At 28.2% G+C, this 19804-nt stretch overlaps 1 protein-coding gene and 22 non-coding genes, besides 6 other annotated features; 22 read left to right on the top strand and 1 right to left on the bottom strand. All coding sequences in view use genetic code 4, as the record gives it.

The window, feature by feature from the left end:
- Positions 1–2194: 2194 nt before the first annotated feature.
- Positions 2195–2204: a promoter (consensus promoter).
- Positions 2204–3941, top strand: srRNA (the record flags this gene model as incomplete). Its single annotated transcript has 1 exon — positions 2204–3941. It is a non-coding gene; the product is annotated as a small subunit ribosomal RNA (ribosomal RNA).
- Positions 3942–4145: 204 nt separating this feature from the next.
- Positions 4146–4216, top strand: trnW. Its single transcript has one exon. It is a non-coding gene; the product is annotated as a tRNA-Trp (tRNA).
- Positions 4217–4804: 588 nt separating this feature from the next.
- Positions 4805–4814: a promoter (consensus promoter).
- A 228-nt stretch (positions 4815–5042) lies between these two features.
- trnC lies at positions 5043–5115 on the top strand. Its single transcript has one exon. It is a non-coding gene; the product is annotated as a tRNA-Cys (tRNA).
- A 73-nt stretch (positions 5116–5188) lies between these two features.
- On the top strand, positions 5189–5260 carry trnfM. The gene has a single exon. It is a non-coding gene; the product is annotated as a tRNA-Met (tRNA).
- RPM1 lies at positions 5261–5449 on the top strand (the record flags this gene model as incomplete). The annotated part of the gene is made up of 1 exon: positions 5261–5449. It is a non-coding gene; the product is annotated as a ribonuclease P RNA (transcript).
- trnP lies at positions 5450–5521 on the top strand. Its single transcript has one exon. It is a non-coding gene; the product is annotated as a tRNA-Pro (tRNA).
- A 1714-nt stretch (positions 5522–7235) lies between these two features.
- Positions 7236–7245: a promoter (consensus promoter).
- On the top strand, positions 7245–10588 carry lrRNA. One transcript has 2 exons: positions 7245–9698; positions 10115–10588. It is a non-coding gene; the product is annotated as a large subunit ribosomal RNA (ribosomal RNA).
- Positions 10589–11472: 884 nt separating this feature from the next.
- Positions 11473–11482: a promoter (consensus promoter).
- Positions 11483–11490: 8 nt separating this feature from the next.
- On the top strand, positions 11491–11562 carry trnF. Its single transcript has one exon. It is a non-coding gene; the product is annotated as a tRNA-Phe (tRNA).
- Positions 11563–11567: 5 nt separating this feature from the next.
- trnL lies at positions 11568–11649 on the top strand. Its single transcript has one exon. It is a non-coding gene; the product is annotated as a tRNA-Leu (tRNA).
- Positions 11650–11664: 15 nt separating this feature from the next.
- On the top strand, positions 11665–11737 carry trnQ. Its single transcript has one exon. It is a non-coding gene; the product is annotated as a tRNA-Gln (tRNA).
- A 118-nt stretch (positions 11738–11855) lies between these two features.
- trnK lies at positions 11856–11927 on the top strand. Its single transcript has one exon. It is a non-coding gene; the product is annotated as a tRNA-Lys (tRNA).
- Positions 11928–12066: 139 nt separating this feature from the next.
- trnR lies at positions 12067–12139 on the top strand. The gene has a single exon. It is a non-coding gene; the product is annotated as a tRNA-Arg (tRNA).
- An 18-nt stretch (positions 12140–12157) lies between these two features.
- trnG lies at positions 12158–12229 on the top strand. Its single transcript has one exon. It is a non-coding gene; the product is annotated as a tRNA-Gly (tRNA).
- A 321-nt stretch (positions 12230–12550) lies between these two features.
- On the top strand, positions 12551–12622 carry trnD. Its single transcript has one exon. It is a non-coding gene; the product is annotated as a tRNA-Asp (tRNA).
- Positions 12623–12627: 5 nt separating this feature from the next.
- trnS1 lies at positions 12628–12708 on the top strand. The gene has a single exon. It is a non-coding gene; the product is annotated as a tRNA-Ser (tRNA).
- Positions 12709–12741: 33 nt separating this feature from the next.
- trnH lies at positions 12742–12812 on the top strand. Its single transcript has one exon. It is a non-coding gene; the product is annotated as a tRNA-His (tRNA).
- Positions 12813–12964: 152 nt separating this feature from the next.
- Positions 12965–13037, top strand: trnM. Its single transcript has one exon. It is a non-coding gene; the product is annotated as a tRNA-Met (tRNA).
- A 624-nt stretch (positions 13038–13661) lies between these two features.
- Positions 13662–13671: a promoter (consensus promoter).
- A 98-nt stretch (positions 13672–13769) lies between these two features.
- On the top strand, positions 13770–13854 carry trnY. Its single transcript has one exon. It is a non-coding gene; the product is annotated as a tRNA-Tyr (tRNA).
- Positions 13855–13862: 8 nt separating this feature from the next.
- On the top strand, positions 13863–13934 carry trnN. The gene has a single exon. It is a non-coding gene; the product is annotated as a tRNA-Asn (tRNA).
- A 20-nt stretch (positions 13935–13954) lies between these two features.
- On the top strand, positions 13955–14027 carry trnA. The gene has a single exon. It is a non-coding gene; the product is annotated as a tRNA-Ala (tRNA).
- Positions 14028–14090: 63 nt separating this feature from the next.
- On the top strand, positions 14091–14163 carry trnI. The gene has a single exon. It is a non-coding gene; the product is annotated as a tRNA-Ile (tRNA).
- A 13-nt stretch (positions 14164–14176) lies between these two features.
- trnS2 lies at positions 14177–14262 on the top strand. The gene has a single exon. It is a non-coding gene; the product is annotated as a tRNA-Ser (tRNA).
- Positions 14263–17407: 3145 nt separating this feature from the next.
- Positions 17408–17572, bottom strand: ATP9 (ATPase complex subunit 9). Its single transcript has one exon. It carries the CDS (start codon positions 17570–17572, stop codon positions 17408–17410), a length of 165 nt encoding a protein of 54 aa, YP_054496.1.
- A 163-nt stretch (positions 17573–17735) lies between these two features.
- Positions 17736–17745: a promoter (consensus promoter).
- Positions 17746–19804: the final 2059 nt, after the last annotated feature.

The following is a 19804-nucleotide window of genomic DNA, read 5'->3' as shown; positions in this document are numbered from 1 at the left end:
ATATCCCGGAAACGAGCCGCGGGGTATGTAACTTTAAAATAAATTATTATTAATTAAATAATATTAAATAATATTATTTAATATTTTCCCCGCGGTCTCCTAGTAATCCCTTTAAAGGGGAGGAGCCGCGGGGTTACTAAAACATATATAATATATTATATAATTATAATATATAATTTTATATATTAATATTATCAGTATAATTAGAAAATCACGTTTTCTCGCGGATCATAATGATCCGCGGGATTATATACTCCTTCCTTTCTATGATATACTACGCTTATAGTATTATAAAAATAACTTCCCGATTAGCATGCTATGCTAATCGGGAAATATATCTATAATTAATTACCCAGCCATAATATGCTATATTATGGCTGGGTATATATTATATCTATTATCATATTATTCGGTATTCTTTGGCACTATTAATATTATATATACCTATATATATAATAAAATAATAAATATATAATTAATATATGTATTTATATTATATATAAAATATATATATTATAATCCCCGCGATATTACCATAAATATGGTAATATCGCGGGATAAATCATTATATTAATATTCATCTTCCCCCCGCGGCATCACCCAACCGTAGGGTTGGGTGAGCCGCGGGGGGGGACTAATAAAGACTAATATAAATTGAATATATATGTATATATATTTAATATAAAAATTATACGAATAAGATATATTATAATCCCCGCGATATTACCATATTTATGGTAATATCGCGGGGTAAATCATTATAATGTTAACCACTTTAAGAGGATATATAAATTTTATATATTAATATTACAATATAATTATAATATAATATATTATATAATTAATAAATTAATAATTATATAAACCCCGGACGCCATCGTCCGACCGTACGGTCGGACGAGGCGTCCGGGGAAGAAATTGTGGTATATATCAATATTATAAATACTTCTTTATTATATATATATATTTATAAAATAATAATATACTCCCCCCGTACCCCCCCGCTCTAGACCGGGCGTTTGTTTGGGGGTTTTCGCTTCCCCCCCCCCCCTCCCCCCTCCATGGGGGGTGATATATATATTATTTAATAATAATACTAATATAGTATATTAATATTAATAGACCCACGCAAAAATTATTCCGCGGTTTCTATTAAGGAATCGCGGAATAAATATATAATTTATAATATAAATATTAACCCCGGACGCCATCGTCCGACCCTACGGTCGGACGAGGCGTCCGGGGAATTTATATATTCTCCTTTAAGGGGGTGGAGAAATTGATAAAACTTACTATATAATACTATATAATTAGTATTAATTACATATATAATAAGTATATCTTTATCTACCCCGACCATATCATTGATATGGTCGGGGAAATAAGATATTAACCCCGGACGCCATCGTCCGACCGTAGGGTCGGACGAGGCGTCCGGGGAATTTATATTATATAAATATAACTATTATTAATTATAATATTAAATATATAATAATTAATATATAACCCCGCGAATCACCCCCCCTAAAGGGGGGTGATTCGCGGGGAATATAAATATATATTCATATATAATTATATTTATAAAAATAAAATAATAAATATTAAGGATATATATTATATAACTATTATAGATAATATAAATATGCTCCCCCCCCGCGGCATCACCCAACCGTATGGTTGGGTGAGCCGCGGGGGGCTTATAGAATAATTATTAATCCCGCCCCATATTCAATTGAATATGGGGCGGGATATATTATTAGTAATTATTATTCTCTATATATTTCCTATGGATTTGATATAATAATAAAAATAAAAAAATATTATTAGACCCCATCCATATATATTATATATGGATGAGAGTATATCTTTCTCTATATATATATGTATTATATATATATAATAAATATAATTAACCCCCCCCATATTCCTGTCGCACCATGTGTGTGCGACAGGAAGGGGGGGTAGTATAGCATGGATTGGAATACATATAATTACTATTTATAACTCTTCTTCATTATATATATTATTTATAAGAATATTCCCCGCGGAATACTCCCCCTTAAAGGGGAGTATTCCGCGGGGTTGATATAATCTCCTAACGGAGGTATAACGCGCCTCATTAATATTATATTAATGAGGCGCGGGATTATATATTTAATATCTCTAATATATATATATAATTATTATATATAATATATAAGTAATATAATAATAATATTTAATATTATTATAATTAGATATAAAAGAATAAAATAATAAGAAGAACATGATGTTGGTTCAGATTAAACGCTAAATAAGGACATGACACATGCAAATTAAACGTTTATTATATATCCATATAATAAATATGTAGTGTACCCGTGAGTAAAATTTGGAATTTATAACTATAAATAAAGTTAAATGCTTTATATTATTTATAATAAAAATAATTATTATAAATATAAAGATTATATTTATATATTCCCCGCGGCTCCTCCACGACTAACGTCGTAGAGAAGGCCGCGGGGCCTAAATATAATTGTTTATAGTCAAGCCAATATTGGTTTATGATAGTAGGTAAATTAAAAGTTATACCTAGTCGACAATCCATAATCGATAATTAAAGTTAGAACGATCACGTTGACTTTGAAATATAGTCAATATCTATATGATACAGCAGTGAGGAATATTGGACAATGATCGAAAGATTGATCCAGTTACTTATTAGAATGATATATTATCTATTAATATATATAATTTATTTTTATAAATATAAATAATTATAATATTATTGATTAACAATAAAGTTCATAAATAATTAAAATAATGATATTAATTACTAAATTTATATTTAGTGTATATAATATATATAATTTATTTTATATATATTGTATATATTTAATAGTCCTAACCAAAATTTGTGCCAGCAGTTGCGGTAAAACAATGAGGGCTAGCGTTAATCATAATGGCTTAAAGAGTTCGTAGAATTATATATATATTAATTATATATTAGAGTTAATTAATATTAATTAAAGAATTATAATAGTAAAGATGAAATAATAATGATAATTATAAGACTGGTATATGTGAAAATATTAATTAATAATTAACTGACATTGAGGAACGAAGGCTAGAGTAGCAATACGGATTCGATACCCGAGTAGTTCTAGCAGTAAACTATGAACACCATATATTATTAAATAATATAATAATATAAAAATGAAAATGTAAGTGTTCCGCCTGAAGAGTACGTTCGCAAGAATGAAATTCAAGACAATAGACGGTTACAGACTTAAGCAGTGGAGCATGTTATTTAATTCGATGATCCCCGACTAACCTTACCATATTTTGTATATTTATTTATATATACATATAAATAATTACAGGCGTTACATCGTTGTCTTCAGTTCGTGCTGCAAAGTTTTAGATTAGTTTCATGAACGAACAAATCTCCATATATATATTTATAAATTATATATAATATTTTAAATCTAATAGATTTAATATGAAAGGAATTAAGACAAATCATGATGATCCTAATAATATGGGCTATAGACGTGCTATAATTAAATGATAACAAAACTATATATAATTATTAAAAATAAATAATAAATTAATAGTATAAAACATTTAAATCTTTAATATATTTATATATTATATATAATATGAATTAATATCTGAAATTCGATATTATGAAAAAAGAATTGCTAGTAATACGTAAATTAGTATGTTACGGTGAATACTTTAACTGTTTCGCACTAATCACTCATCACGCGTTGAAACATAATATTTTCCAAATATATAAATTTATATTTATATTATATATCTTATTTTATATATAATTATTTAATATAATTATTTATATAGAAGAAATATTACGAATTAATGCGAAGTTGAAATACAGTTACCGTAGGGGAACCTGCGGTGGGCTTATTAATATCTTAAATATTCACTTTTTTTTTATTCTACCCAATATTATGGGTAATTTAATAATTATATCCCCCCAACCCATAACATGCTCACCTTCCTGTTGCACACATGGTGCGCAGATATTGAAGGTGAGGAAGGTTGGGTAGGAATTAATAATAATAATAATTATTATATACTCCCCGCGCGGGTTCATCCACCCCCTATATGGGGGTAGATGACCCATTAGCGCGGGTAAAGAGGATATAGTTTAATGGTAAAACTATTGATTTCAAATCAATCATTAGGAGTTCAAGTCTCTTTGTCCTTGTTTATTATTTTATATATAAAAATATATATTAATAATAAAATAAATACCCATCCCCATCCATTGTTAATGGATGGGGGGATGGGTATTTAAAATATTAATATATCTAATATTCGTATATAATAATTTTTACTTTTAATATATGTATAATATATATGTAAAAATACATAAATACCTTACCCCGCGGTATACATATAATGTATACCGCGGGGATTATCTATAATTATCTAATATATGTATAATATATATATATTATATATTATTTAATAATAATACTAATTTACGTATATTATATATTAATATATAATATAAAACTGATTATATAATATTCCTTTGGGGTTCCGTATTTATTGGTACAATTGGAACTATTATTAATTATAATATTAAATATATAATAATTAATATATAACCCCGCGAACTCCCGATAATATCGGGAGTTCGCGGGGAATATAAATATATATATATATTCATATATAATTATATTATTTATATTAAATATATTTATTATATAACTATTATAGATAATATAAAAATAATATAATAATAGTTAATCCCGCCCCCATATATAATTGAATATGGGGGCGGGATATATTATAAGTAATTATTATTCCCTATATATTTACCACACCCTTTAAGGGACGTCCCCCCGCGGACTTCTCTCCTGGTAATACCTTTTAAGGGTATTAGCCGCGGGGTTGATATAATATAAAAAATAATAAATAATAATAATAATAATTATCATCATTTCCGACCCATATTATAATAATACGGGTTGGAAATATAGATATAATATTTATTATATTGATATAATACATATATATAAGTTAGAGGAAATGTTGTTTAAAGGTTAAACTGTTAGATTGCAAATCTACACATTTAGAGTTCGATTCTCTTCATTTCTTATATATATACTACCCACGCGGGTCATCCACCCTTATATGGGTGTGGATGACCCACGTTAATGGGTCAATTTATAGCAATATAATGTAATTGGTAACATATTAGGCTCATGACCTAAACATATACGTTCAACTCGTATTATTGCTAATTATATAATAATAATAATATATAATATATATAGGAAGTCATATTATTAATATAATATAATTAATATAAATAATCATAAATAATAATATATAATATATATTTGATATATATAAATATTAATTAATTAATAATAAAATATATAATATATATTTGATTGAAATAAATAATATAAATATGCTTATATAATAACAGATAGAGGCCGAAGGGTTAGGCGCTTTCTTTGGGAGAAAGAGTTAGTTAGTTCGAATCTATCCTATCTGAATAAATTAAAATAATAATATAAATATATAGGATGGATTACGAACCTTGGTTCCTATGGAACCGACGTTCGAATCTATCCTATCTGAATAAAGATAAATAATAATATTCAATAATATCTATAATTAGTATATAATATATAATTATATTATATATATATATATTCCCCAATGTGCATACTATACACATTGGGTAAATTCTTAAATTATATAATCCCCAATTCCGGCTTATATCCTCCACGACGTAAGTAAGTCGTAGAGAGGGCCGGAATTGGGGGGGGGGGGTAAATATTAATAATAATATTATTTTTATTAATTATATCTAAATATAATAGTAATCCCTTAAAGATAGGTAAAGAGTATATAATAAAAAAAAATAATTACCCAATCTCATGCTATGAGATTGGGTATACATATCTATAATTATATGAAATTCCCGATTTCCATGCTATGAAAATCGGGAATACCCCCTTATATAACTAATATATTGTAATTTATATAAAAATAATATATTTATATATATACTAAAGTTATATATACAATATAAATATATTTTTAGATATATATAGTAATACTAAATATATGATTTCCATCCATTCTATGCTACCCCCTCCCTACGCACCATATGTGTGCGACAGGGAGGAAGATGGGGATATAATATATATATATTATGGGATTCTTTTCCCCCCCCAACCCATGTTATGGGTTGGGGGGGGAAAAAGATAATTTATAACATATTTTATATATCTAATAAAATAAAAAGATAATAAGTAATTCTTCATCCCCCCCCATCACCATATTAATGGTGATGGGGGGGGGGACATATCTATAATAATAATTCTATTTTTTTTTTTTTTTATTTTTAATATATAATTATATTATATATAATATAATTAAAGAATATTATTAAGTATTGCCCGCGAATACCCCCATCTGGTATTCGCGGGCTAACTAATTTTATCTATTATTATTACTATTATATATAGAAATATATAATAAATTTTATATTATATAATTAGTAACCCTCACAAATTATAAATTATATATATTTATTCTCCCCCCCCAATTTATATGATATATAAATTGGGGGGACCCCTAACCATATATTATAATATATTGTATTATAATATAATATATATTATTATATATAAAATATCTAAACCCTGCGCAACATCACCAGACCCTCATAAAGGGTCGGGTGAGTCGCATTTGCAGGGAATTTGTTAGTAAGATATATATTTTATATAGATCTAAAATATTGATATAATTAACCCCGCAGATTCAAAGGAATCCGCGGGGAATATATCATTCTCCTCGGCTCTCATCCTACAAAAGTAGGATGAGAGCCGTTATTCTAATTATTATTATTCTAATTATTATTATTATAATATTTATATGTATTAATATAATAAGTATATTATATATTAAATATTCCCCGCGGCTCCACCCACCCCTTAAAGGGGGGGGGGTGGAGCCGCGGGGTTGGCATAATAATTATATAGTAGATTTTACGTGTAAAGGGGGGAGAAATGAATATTATTCTTTCAATATCTGCGTACCATATGAGTGTGATAGGTAGGAAAATATAGTATATATTTGCAGGGGATATAAATAATAATATAATCTCTTCTCCCGCGGACTTATCCCCGGTATACACCTTATTGGGATAAGTCCGCGGGGTTAATTTAAATATATATATATAATATATAATATAAATAATATAAGTAATTAAATAAATATAATTTGAAATATTTCTTATATAGATTTAAAGAGATAATCAAGGATTATAAAAGCTATTAATAATAATAGGTTACTAATAAAATATATATTTTATATATATATTTTTAAAACCTAAGGTAAACCTAATAAAATATAAATTAAGTGAACTGAAACATCTAAGTAACTTAAAGAATATAAATCAACAGAGATATTATGAGTATTGGTGAGAGAAAATAATATAGTCAAATTATATATATATTATTATATATAATAAGTTAAGTATTATGTAAACATATTATGTAAGAATATAGGACAAACTAGTTCTAAGACTAAATATTATTAATAAGCAAATTAAGTACCGTAAGGGAAAATAAGTAATTGGTTATTTTATAAGCAGTTATAAATATATATTAATATATTAATAACGTACCTTTTGTATAATGGGTCAGCAAGTAATTAGTATTAGCAAAATAATAATTAAATTATTATAAATAATTTGAATATAAACATTGTATATATAATTTATATATATTTTTATATATAAATAATTAGTTAATATTAATTGACCCGAAAGCGGACGATCTTAATATGACCAGACGGAAACGGTCGAACAGGTTGATGTTGCAATATCATCTGATGAGTTGTGTTAAGCGGTGAAAGACAAATCTGGTTCGCAAATAGCTGGTTTTCCACGAAATATATGTTAGTATAGCCCTTATAATTTTTAATATTATTATTTAATAAAATAATAAAGAATGGTACAGCTATAAATATTATTTGGGGAATAATTGTTATTTTATCAAAGGTATTTAATCTCGAAATGTTTATTAATAAAATATAAGGAGTCAGACTATACGCGATAAGGTGAATAGTCTAAAGGGAAACAGCCCTGAATAAGATATAAAGTTCTAAATTAGATAATAAGTGAAATAAATATTTAAATATTATAATACAATCAGTTAATGGGTTTGACAATAACCATTTTTTAATGAACATGTAACAATGCACTGATCTATATATAATAATAATATTTAAAACCATAATTATTACTTTTTTTTAATAATTATGTAAATAAATAATATAACGGATCTTAATTTATAATTATCTAACTGAATATCTATATATTATTATATAATATTTAATATAATAATATGGTAGTGGAACATTTAATGAATAATATATATATTTTAATTATAAATATATATAAATTAATTAAATAGAGAATGCTGACATGAGTAACGAAAAAAAGGTATAATCCTTTTCACCTAAAGCATAAGGTTTAACAATAAAAGTACGGCCCTTAAGTAATATATGAATATAAATATATAATACGATAGGATAATTCTAATAAATATACATATTTTTATTATATATATATAAACTAATAAAAATCAAGAAATAGTATGTTTTCCCGCCCAACTCTTTATAAGAGTTGGGCGGGGTATATAAGATACCGTAATGTATACCGACTCTGGTATGTTAGTAGAGAATATGAAGGTGAATTAGATAATTAAAGGGAAGGAACTCGGCAAAAATAGCTCTAACGTTAGTCAAAAAAGAGTAATAAAAACAAGGTTGTCCAACTGTTTACTAAAAACACCGCACTTTGCAAAAACGTTAAGTTATAGTATAAGGTGTGAACTCTGCTCCATGCTTAATTCATAAATTATATTATTATTATGATATATATAATTAAATTTAAGTAAATAGCAGCCTTATTATGAGGGTTCTAAGGTAGCGAAATTCCTAGGCCAATAATTGTGGTCCTGCATGAATGACGTAATGATACAACAACTGTCTCCCCTTTAAGCTAAGTGAAATTGAAATCGCAGTGAAGATGCTGTGTACCTGTAGTAAGACGAAAAGACCCTTTGCAGCTTTACTGTAATTAGATAGATCGAATTATTATATATTTTGTTCAGTATATTAAGTAATAGATTATATTCAAATGAAATACTTATCTAAATATCATAATATATATATTTATATATATATTTATAATAATTCTTATCTTTATATAATATATTTAATAGATATAATATTCTTAAATATTATTATATATATATATTATACTTTTTTATAATATATATATATAATTAAAGAAACAATCTCTAATTGGTAGTTTTGATGGGGCGTCATTTTCAGCAAAAGTATCTGAATAAGTCCATATATATTTTATAATATTATTTTAGTAAAATTATAAATTATATATAATAATTATAAATATCCATATTTATATTATTTTATTTATAATATAAATAAGGTAAATAATAGAAAAAATTATGTACAGTAAAATTGTCATGAAAACAATAATATAAAACTATATTAAATTAATATAATGGTATAACTGTGCAACAATTGTAACACTTACAAGTGAAACAAGTACGTAAGTATGGCATAATGAACAAATAACACTGATTGTAATGGTTATTGATAACGAATAAAAGTTACGCTAGGGATAAAATATTTGTCCCATTATATATATATATAATAAATATATAAAAATATATATATATATAATTATCCTCGCCTTTTACTTTAGTAAAAGGCGGGGAGTAAATTGGGTGAATTGCAAGAAACTCCTAATATTATTATTTATTAATAATATGGACAATTTGCAGCGAAGCTTATAATAACCTCCCCGGACGGCTCGTCCGACCATACGGTCGGACGATGCCCTCCGGGGCTAGATTTATTATTATTATAATAAATATTTTATAAGAACGTTCAACGACTAGATAATGAGTTAGGTTAACAATAATTTATCCACGAGTGCCCAATATTAGATAATATTATATATTATTTAATAATGACATAGTCTGAACAATATAGTAATATATTGAAATAATTAATTAAAAATAATTATAAAACAAAATTGAACAGGGTAATATAACGAAAGAGTAGATATTGTAAGTTATGTTTGCCACCTCGATGTCGACTCTACCTATCCTCCTGGTTGTAAGTGCTAGGAAGGGTTTGACTGTTCGTCAATTAAAAGGTAACGTGAGTTGGGTTAAATACGATGTGAATCAGTATGGTTTCTATCTTCTATAGGGAATATTATCAATTTAAATCTCATTTTTAGTACGCAAGGATCAAAATGAATTAATCTATGGTGTACCTATTGATTAATTATAATTAATATTAGTTTATATTTTTATATATATATATATTATATATATATAATATATATTAATCATTGTAGGAAAGCTAAATTAATAAATAATAAGTATTGAATGCATATAAATACGAAGTAGTTTTAAAGAGATAATTATAGTTTATTTTATACTAAAATCTAATAATAGGATTAAATTTATAAAATTTAATTACTAATTAAACTATCATCTATATAAGATCAAATTATATTTATTTAATAACCCCACGCGGCATTGGTTATACTATGCCGCGTGGGGGGGGACATAAAGTAATTATATATATTTTATTATATATTCTATATTATGTATTATGTATTTATATTTCCCGCGGGGTTAGTATTATATTATTAATTATTATAATAATTGTATATAATATTAATAAAAATAAGATCTAATTAATATATAATTCCGCGGATTATCATAAGAATGATAATCCGCGGGATACAATATTATATTTCCCACGCGGGTCATCCAACCCTATGGTTGGACCCGCGTGGGGGTTATTAGATTATAATATATTATATTAATTTATTAAATTATATTAATATTATTTATAATTTTGATTCTCCATATAGACAATTGAATACTTTTCCCGCGGACTTATCCCCTGGAATTATCAGAGGATAAGTCCGCGGGGTTTATTAATATTATAATAATAATATTAATGGTAATTATATAGTTATATAGTAATTATATGTTCCAATTACATGTTATGTTCCCCTCCCTACGCACCATGTGTGTGCGATAGGGAGGAATAATTGGTAATATCCTCCCCGCGGCATCACCCAACCGTATGGTTGGGTGAGCCGCGGGGCTATTATATAACTAATAATATATATTATAATTATAAATATTTATACCTCCCGCGAATTACCCATTTTATGGGTAATTCGCGGAATAATAATAATAATAATAATAATAATAATTAAATTATATTATTATTAATAATAAATATTATATTTATTATTTAATATAATAATTACCCCGCGGCTCATCACCCTATATTTGTAGGGTGAGAGACCGCGGGGGGAAAAATATAAAAATAATTTCGCATCTCACCCTGTCTGTAGTAGAAAAATAGTTATAAGTAAATATTATAGCCTTTATAGCTTAGTGGTAAAGCAATAAATTGAAGATTTATGTACATGTAGTTCGATTCTCATTAAAGGCATATAAGCTACTTTGGTGGAAATGGTAGACACGACACTCTTAAGATGTGTTATCGCAAGATATGAAGGTTCAAATCCTTTAAGTAGTAATATATATATATATATGAATCGTAGACTAATAGGTAAGTCACCAAAATTTGAGTTTGGAATTTGTTTGTTCGAATCAAACCGGTTCAATATATATCCCGGACGCCATTGTCCGACCCTTTATGAGGGTCGGACGAGGCGTCCGGGGAATTTTATATAATAATATAGTTACGTCTCCTTATTTATAAGAAGATATAACCCTGGAGGAGAGAATATTGTTTAATGGTAAAACAGTTGCCTTTTAAGCATCCCATGTTTGGTTCGATTCCAACTATTCTTATATATTATATATAAAATATATAAAAATATATAAAATATATTAACCCTTCCCCCCCCAAATGTGGCATCATCCTATATGCCTCATTTGGGGGGACGAGTATTATATAAATATAATACTCGCGGGATCAATATAATTATTAGCTCTCTTAGCTTAATGGTTAAAGCCTAATACTTCTAATATTAAGATTCTATGTTCGAGTCATAGAGAGAGTATTATATTATAAAAATAATATAGGTATAAGTTAATTGGTAAACTGAATGTCTTCCAAACATTGAATGCGAGTTCAAGTCTCGCTACCTATAATATATATAAATTATTATAATTATAAATACATATATAATTATACTTAATTATGTGGGATAAATATTAACCCCGCGGCTCATCCCCCTGAGATTCTCGGGGATGAGTCCGCAATTGGGGGAAATATATAATATATTATATTATATTAATAATATATTATTATTATTAATATTATTTATTAAATATATATTATTAAATATTATATATAAAAATATATATAGATATATAACCCGCCAATTTATTATATAAATTGGCGGGTTATATTAATTTTGATAATCCTGTACTTAATTTTTTTTTAAGGATACACAGTAAAATTATATAATGGATCTGTAGCTTAATAGTAAAGTCCCATCTTGTCACGATGGTTGATGTCAGTGCAAGTCTGATTAGATTCGTAATAGGAAAATTCACTATTGGTAAGGTAGATTATTTGCTACATAATTGAACTATGTTCTTATGAGTTCGACTCTCATATTTTCCGTTCATTTTTCTATATTTTTATATATAATTATAGGTGAATATATTTCAAAGGTAGAAAGAATGCTTGTGGCGCGTTAAATCTGAGTTCAATTCTCAGTATTCACCCTTTGCCCCAAATGCGACATCCTCATAGGGATGATGCATTTGGGGCTTATATAAATTAATATCTACCCGCGGCACCCCCCGAAGGGAGGTGACCGCGGGAAATTACTTAATAAATATTAGGTAATTTTATACTATTATATAAATATATAATAACTTGTATAGTTTAATTGGTTAAAACATTCGTCTCATAAGCGAAGTATATAGGTTCAAGTCCCATTATAAGTATTAAAAATATAATATTATAATAAGAATATAATATATTTCTTGCAATTCTTTATAAAAATTACGTTACGAAAGTGGATAATAATATATAAGATTATCCGCAAATAATACAATGTATTATTTGCGGTAATTTATTAAATAATAACCCCGCGGACTCATCATCCTACTAAAGTAGAATGAGAGCCGCGGGAAATTATAAATAGTTTCCCCCCCCCCCGCGGTCTCCTACCCGGTATACACCGGTATACACCGGTATAGGTGCCGCGGGGAATATAATATATTATATATATATATGTAATATATAATATAATAATAATATATATATTCCCACTATATACATAATAATATTTTAGAAAAAGGGATAATTAGTTATAAATATTTATAATATAATTATATAATATAATTTACCTGCAAATGCGACACACCCAACCGAAAGGTTGGGCGATGTCGCGCAGGGTTAATATATATTATATATATAATATAATTAAATATATTTCTCATTCTTATAGAATATTTAGAGAAGGGGTAATTATATATTTTTTCCCCCGCGGTATCATCTTACCGGATGGTTGGGTGATACCGCGGGGCTTATAATATATAGTATATATATTATAGTATAATGGGAAATTATAAGTAAATTAGGAAAAACTATTTATAGTCCCCGCGGATATATCCCGATAATATCGGGATATATCCGCGGGGTTAATATATATATATTATATATATATTTATATAGGAGGGATCTCCAATGTTGGTAATTGGAGTTGAGCTGTAAACTCAATGACTGTGTTCTTCATAGGTTCGATTCCTATTCCCTTCAAATATATAGTTTTTATAGCTTAATGGTTAAAGCTTCTCACTGTTAATGAGATGATATAGGTTCAATTCCTATTAAAGACTTAATTATTGTATAATATGTAGGGGTTATAGTTAAATTTGGTAGAACGAATGCTTTGCATGCATTTAATATGAGTTCAAGTCTCATTAACTCCATTATATATAATCCCCGCGACCTCCTCACCGGTATATACCGGTGAGGAGGTCGCGGGGAGCATAGAAACTATAATTCAATCGGTTAGAATAGTATTTTGATAAGGTACCAATATAGGTTCAATTCCTATTAGTTTCATATATATTTAAATGGATGGTTGACTGAGTGGTTTAAGGTGTAATACTTGAGATATTATAAGTCTTTTAGGCTTCGTAGGTTCAAATCCTACATCATTCGTATATAATATAATACTAATATATAGTATTATATATTACCCACGCCACCTGATACTATTAGTATCAGGTGGCTTTAATAATTCATTGAATTATTTACGAAATATATATATTATATATATTATATATTTATATATATATAATATATTATTATATTTTTATTTTTCCCCCCGCGGTTTCTCACCCTACATTCGTAGGGTGAGGAGCCGCGGGGAATATTATAATTATATAGTTTTTATCTCTTAAAATATCGTATAAGAAATTATAATTATTAGAATTATTAATCCCCGCGGACTATACCCCCCCCCGAAGGGAGGTGTAGTCCGCGGGGTATATATTAATTATATTTTTTTTATAATATAATATATATATAATATTTATTATAAATATGATAATTAATATAGTTCCAATTGCCTCGAAAATCCAATTGGGACACCATTAGGAGAATATTAATTCCCCCAATACCCTTATAAAGGATATTGGTAAATTAGATATTATATATCTATATTCTATATATATATAAATAGTTACCCCAGGGCTCTCATCCTACGTACGTAGGATGAGAGCCCTGGGATTCTTATAATTTACTATATATATTATATTTTTAGATGTAATATAAATAAAATATTATATATAATTTTATATATAATATTATTTTTATTATTTATTTATCGCCAAATACCCCTATTCTAAGGGTATTTGGCGATATTATCTATATTAATAGTTTTTATTATTAACTATATATATTAGATGTAATATAGTAAGTATTACTATATATTTATTAAAATAATATTATTACCAACTCCCATATTATAGAAGTCCATAATATTAATACATTGCCCTTAAAGAGGATTTATATATTTATAATATAGTATATATTGTATATATTATAATAATAAATTTATTTTTATTATTATTTTATTTATATTATTTTATAAATTACATTATATATATTATATTTTTAGATGAATATTTATAATTATCCCCGCGACCATAGCATGGTTGCGGGGTCATTAATATATATTATTGTATATATTTTTTAATATATTTTATAATAATTATTATATAAAAATAGAATATATAATTATTTATATATACCAGCCCTCATATAACATATGAGGGCTGGTATAAATTTATGAGATTATTATGATTATCAATATTATAATATAATATCTTTTTTCCCCCGCGGTCTCCTACCCGGTATACACCAGTGTAGGTGCCGCGGGGAATATAATGTATATATTATATACATATACAATATATATAATAAAAATGAAAAGAATATTGATTATTGTTCCCCGCGACCATGCTATGGTCGCGGGGTCATTAATACATATTATTGTATATATTTTTTAATATAGTTTTTAATATATATAAAAAAAAAGAATATTGAGTGTTTATTTATAATCATTATTCTACCTATGGTAGGTAATTACTTAGAATACTTTCTGTATCTTCCCCCTCGCGGCATCATCCAACCGTACGGTTGGATGAGCCGCGAGGGGCTTCTATAATTATATTCATGAGGTTTAGATGGATCATAAATTGGTTTCATAGATAATACTTCTAAAATAAAATCTAATGGTACTAATTCATTCTTTTGAAAATATCTATTAGAATTAATACACCCCGCGGCTCCTCCCTTCGGGGGGAGTCCGCGGGGAAAGATCTAAATTTATCTTCCCCCCGCGGCATCACCCAACCCTAGGGTTGGGTGAGCCGCGGGGGGCTAATAATAATTGACCCTCTAATGTTTTATGTAAACCATGTTTTATAATGATAATACTAGAAAATCACATTACAAAATCAATATATTTTCTAGTATATAATCCACTATTTAACATAGTTGGAAATACTTGATAATATAATCTATCAGTACTAGAAATTTAAAATCTATATTTATTACTATCTTCCCCGCGGACTCCTCCCCTTTAAAGGGATTACCAGGGGAGGAGCCGCGGGGTTTATAAATTTTATTAGTAGATTTAGGTAAATCATATAATAAACTATTATCAGGAGTTCAATTTAAAATAGTATCTTGAATAGCCTTCATTAAATCTTCCCCGCGGTCTCCCCCCGAAGGGAGGAGCCGCGGGTGAATTTATATGTTGAGATACTTCTAAACTTATTTTATAGTTATTGTTTATATTTTTAGAAATAGCTAAATGACCTTCAGCTTCGATAAATCCTACAATATATTCAATATTAATTTTAGAAATAATATCATCATATTCCCCGCGCGGCTCGCCCTACCCTACGGTAGGGCGATGCCGCGCGGGGGGGAGTATGGTTTGAAGAATTAGTATTTAATTCTTCATTTAATTTATTACATAATTCTAATTTAATATTTTTAGAAATTGTAGAATCACTAGTAGATAATTTATATATTAATAATATTCCCCGCGGCTACTTTCAATACTGGAGGTAGCCGCGGGGTTTGTTTATATTATAATCCTGCGCGACATCACCCAACCCTAGGGTTGGGTGATGTCACATTTGCAGGGAAGAGTAATTCTTGATAATAAATTTATAGTATAATAATATATCTACTCGCAGACTACTACAAGAGAGGAGTACGCAATTGGTAATAATAATAGATATATAATATATATATATATTATATTATATATATATCCCGGGAGGCATTGCCCAAAGATGAAAAAGAATATTTTTATTATAGATATTTCATTATATTATTATTATACAGCGTATAATAATAAGAATGAAATCATTAAACAGAATAATCCTGTAGCTTCTGATAAAGCAACTGTATATGTTGGCCTAATATTTATTTAATATATTAGCTCAATATATTTCTATATTGTTCAGACTATGTCATTATCAAATATAATCTATTTGATATTGGGCGCTCGTGGATAAATTATTGTTAACCTAACTCATTATCTAGTCGTTGAACGTTTTTATAACTCCCCACGCGGCATCGTCTAACCGTAGGGTTGGACGAGCCGCGTGGGGTTATTATATAATAATATAATATAGGTTGTTATAAACTTCGCTGCAAATTGTCCATATTTAATATAATTATTAAATACTAGGAGTTTCTTGCAATTCACCCAATTTTATATTCTAATTATATCCCATAATCTTAATAAGATTATGGGATAAATAAGAAAAATAGGACTCACTCTTTATCCTAAAATTGCGAATGGGAATAATGTATCTTTTAATGATGGGTTTCTTGATACTCCTTGAATTAAGGCTGAGAATACGATAGCAATACCAATACCTGCTCCTAATAATCCAATTGTTGAGATACCTGCTCCAATATATTTAGCTGCTAATACTAATTGCATGTTATTTATATTATAAATATTTATTATAAATATATTATAAAATAATATATGTAAAATATACTATAATATTTATAATAAATATATTTTATTATATATATTATTAAAAAAAAATAATATATATCTTATATATTAATAATAATATAAATATTATAATATTAATTAATTACTTATATATATATATATATAGAATAATATGAATATATATAATATCCGCGATTACTCATTTTATGAGTAATCGCGGAATTATTCGTAAATATTTATATATATTATTTCCCGCGGCTCTTCACCCCACGAATGTTGGGTGAGAGTCCGCGGGGTAAATATTGTAATAATAATAATAATTATAAATACTAATAATTATATATAAATATAATCCCGCGGATTATTAGAAGAATAATCCGCGGGATTATATTATTGTAATAATAATAATTATATTTAATAATACCAACCCCGGACGGCTCGTCCGGGTAATTTGATATTAATATATATATATATATTATATAGATATGAGATAAGTATTTCCCGCGATTACTCATTTTATGAGTAATCGCGGGATCCATACAAATTATATATATTCTATATAAAAATATATAAAATCATTAATACTGTATAGTAAGATATATAATATAAATATATAATTTTCTTCGGTCATATGATGTCACATTTATAGGGTACATATAAATATTGGGTCCTACTAGTATTAATATAGAATTTATTTTTATTATATTCATAATAAAATATAAATAATTTCCCCGGACGCCTCGTCCGACCCTAGGGTCGGACGATGGCGTCCGGGGTTTATATAATATAAGAAATAATTCTTATTAAATCTTATCCCCGCGGTCTTGTTGCCGGGGTACTCCGGCAACGAGTCGGGGGGCATATTATTTATCGATTCTATAGGGAAATAATAATATATTCTAATACCCCGCGGATACCTTTTAATAAGGTATCCGCGGGGTTATTATTATATTATATTATATTAATTTATAAAATTATATTATATATAATTTTATATTATATATTGGGGGAGGACTCCCAGCCTGCCGCTCCTCCTTCTTCGGCTCCTTCAGCTACCCATCCCCTTCGAGCGTTGTGTTTTTATTTTTCTGCCCTGACTCCTGGCCCGGGTCTTCTGGGGGCCGCCTCCTCTTGCGGGTTGTTTTTTTTTGCCTGTCTGTTGCACCTCGTTTCCTTCTCTCCTTATTTTCTTTTTTCTTTTCCCTCATCTCGTCTCATTCTTTTAAGATGATCTTTCTTCCTTTTATTTTATTCTTCATCGTTCTTCGTTCTTCTCTCCATACTTTTCCCCGCCGTCGTCTCCCCACGCCCCGTTTCCCTTCGTCGGTGCCGTTCTCACTTCCGACGATCTCTTCGCCCCTCTTCTTTCTCTTTCTTGTTCTTCTCTTTCTCCTTCTTCTCCTCTTCCCTCTCCTCTCTTCCATTCTTTTCTTTTCTTTTTTTTTTTTTTATTCCTTCCCTGCTTTCATCTCTTTTTTTTCTTCCTCCCCCTCCCTCTTTTCTTTTTCTTTTTTCACTTCCTCTTCCTATCGCTCCACTCTCTTCTTTAAATTCTAACCATTTCCACTTCCCTCACTCCTGTATGTTACTTCTCTTCTCTCTGACCCCGTATACTATCTTCTCCCTCCCATCCCTGCCCTCCTCGTTCATCCGTACTTCGGTGCTCGTATACCCGCTAACCGTATTTCTTTTTACTTTTTCTTTTACTCAGCTCACATTTCTCCATTCCCTTCCTCTCTTGTTTTGTCTTAATACTTCCTCGTTGTTCTTCCAGCTGCTGCTTTTTCTGCTTCAATTGTCTTGTTTCCCCTCTCCTTCTCTCTCCTCTCGCTCTCCTCGCTCTTCTCTATTTTCCTTTTCTTGTTGCTAATTTCTAATTTCCTTTGTTCTTTGAGTTCGTTTCTCTTCTCCTTCTCTTTCGATCGTTTTTTTCTTTATCTATTCTGTTTTATCCTTCCTTCTTGAGTCTATTGTCTATGAAATACATGTTTTTCCCTTGTCACTGATTCTCCGTGCAAACATGCCAGCATGATTGATGGTATAGTAATACTCTCTGCGTTGGTACTTTATGTTCTTTTCCTTGTTTTGTCGACTGTCTTGCGATCATCGCCCATACTTGCGACGTTAGTCGAGGCGTCTGTCTGCTATGTATTCTGCTACATGTTCTCTTATCTTTACTCAGTCTCTGTCGTTTTGTTATGCATCTTCCGC

The sequence above is a fragment of the mitochondrial genome of Kluyveromyces lactis (assembly GCF_000002515.2).
Source record: "Kluyveromyces lactis mitochondrion, complete genome".
NCBI lineage: Eukaryota > Fungi > Ascomycota > Saccharomycetes > Saccharomycetales > Saccharomycetaceae > Kluyveromyces > Kluyveromyces lactis.
This window is presented reverse-complemented; position numbering and strand designations above follow the sequence as displayed.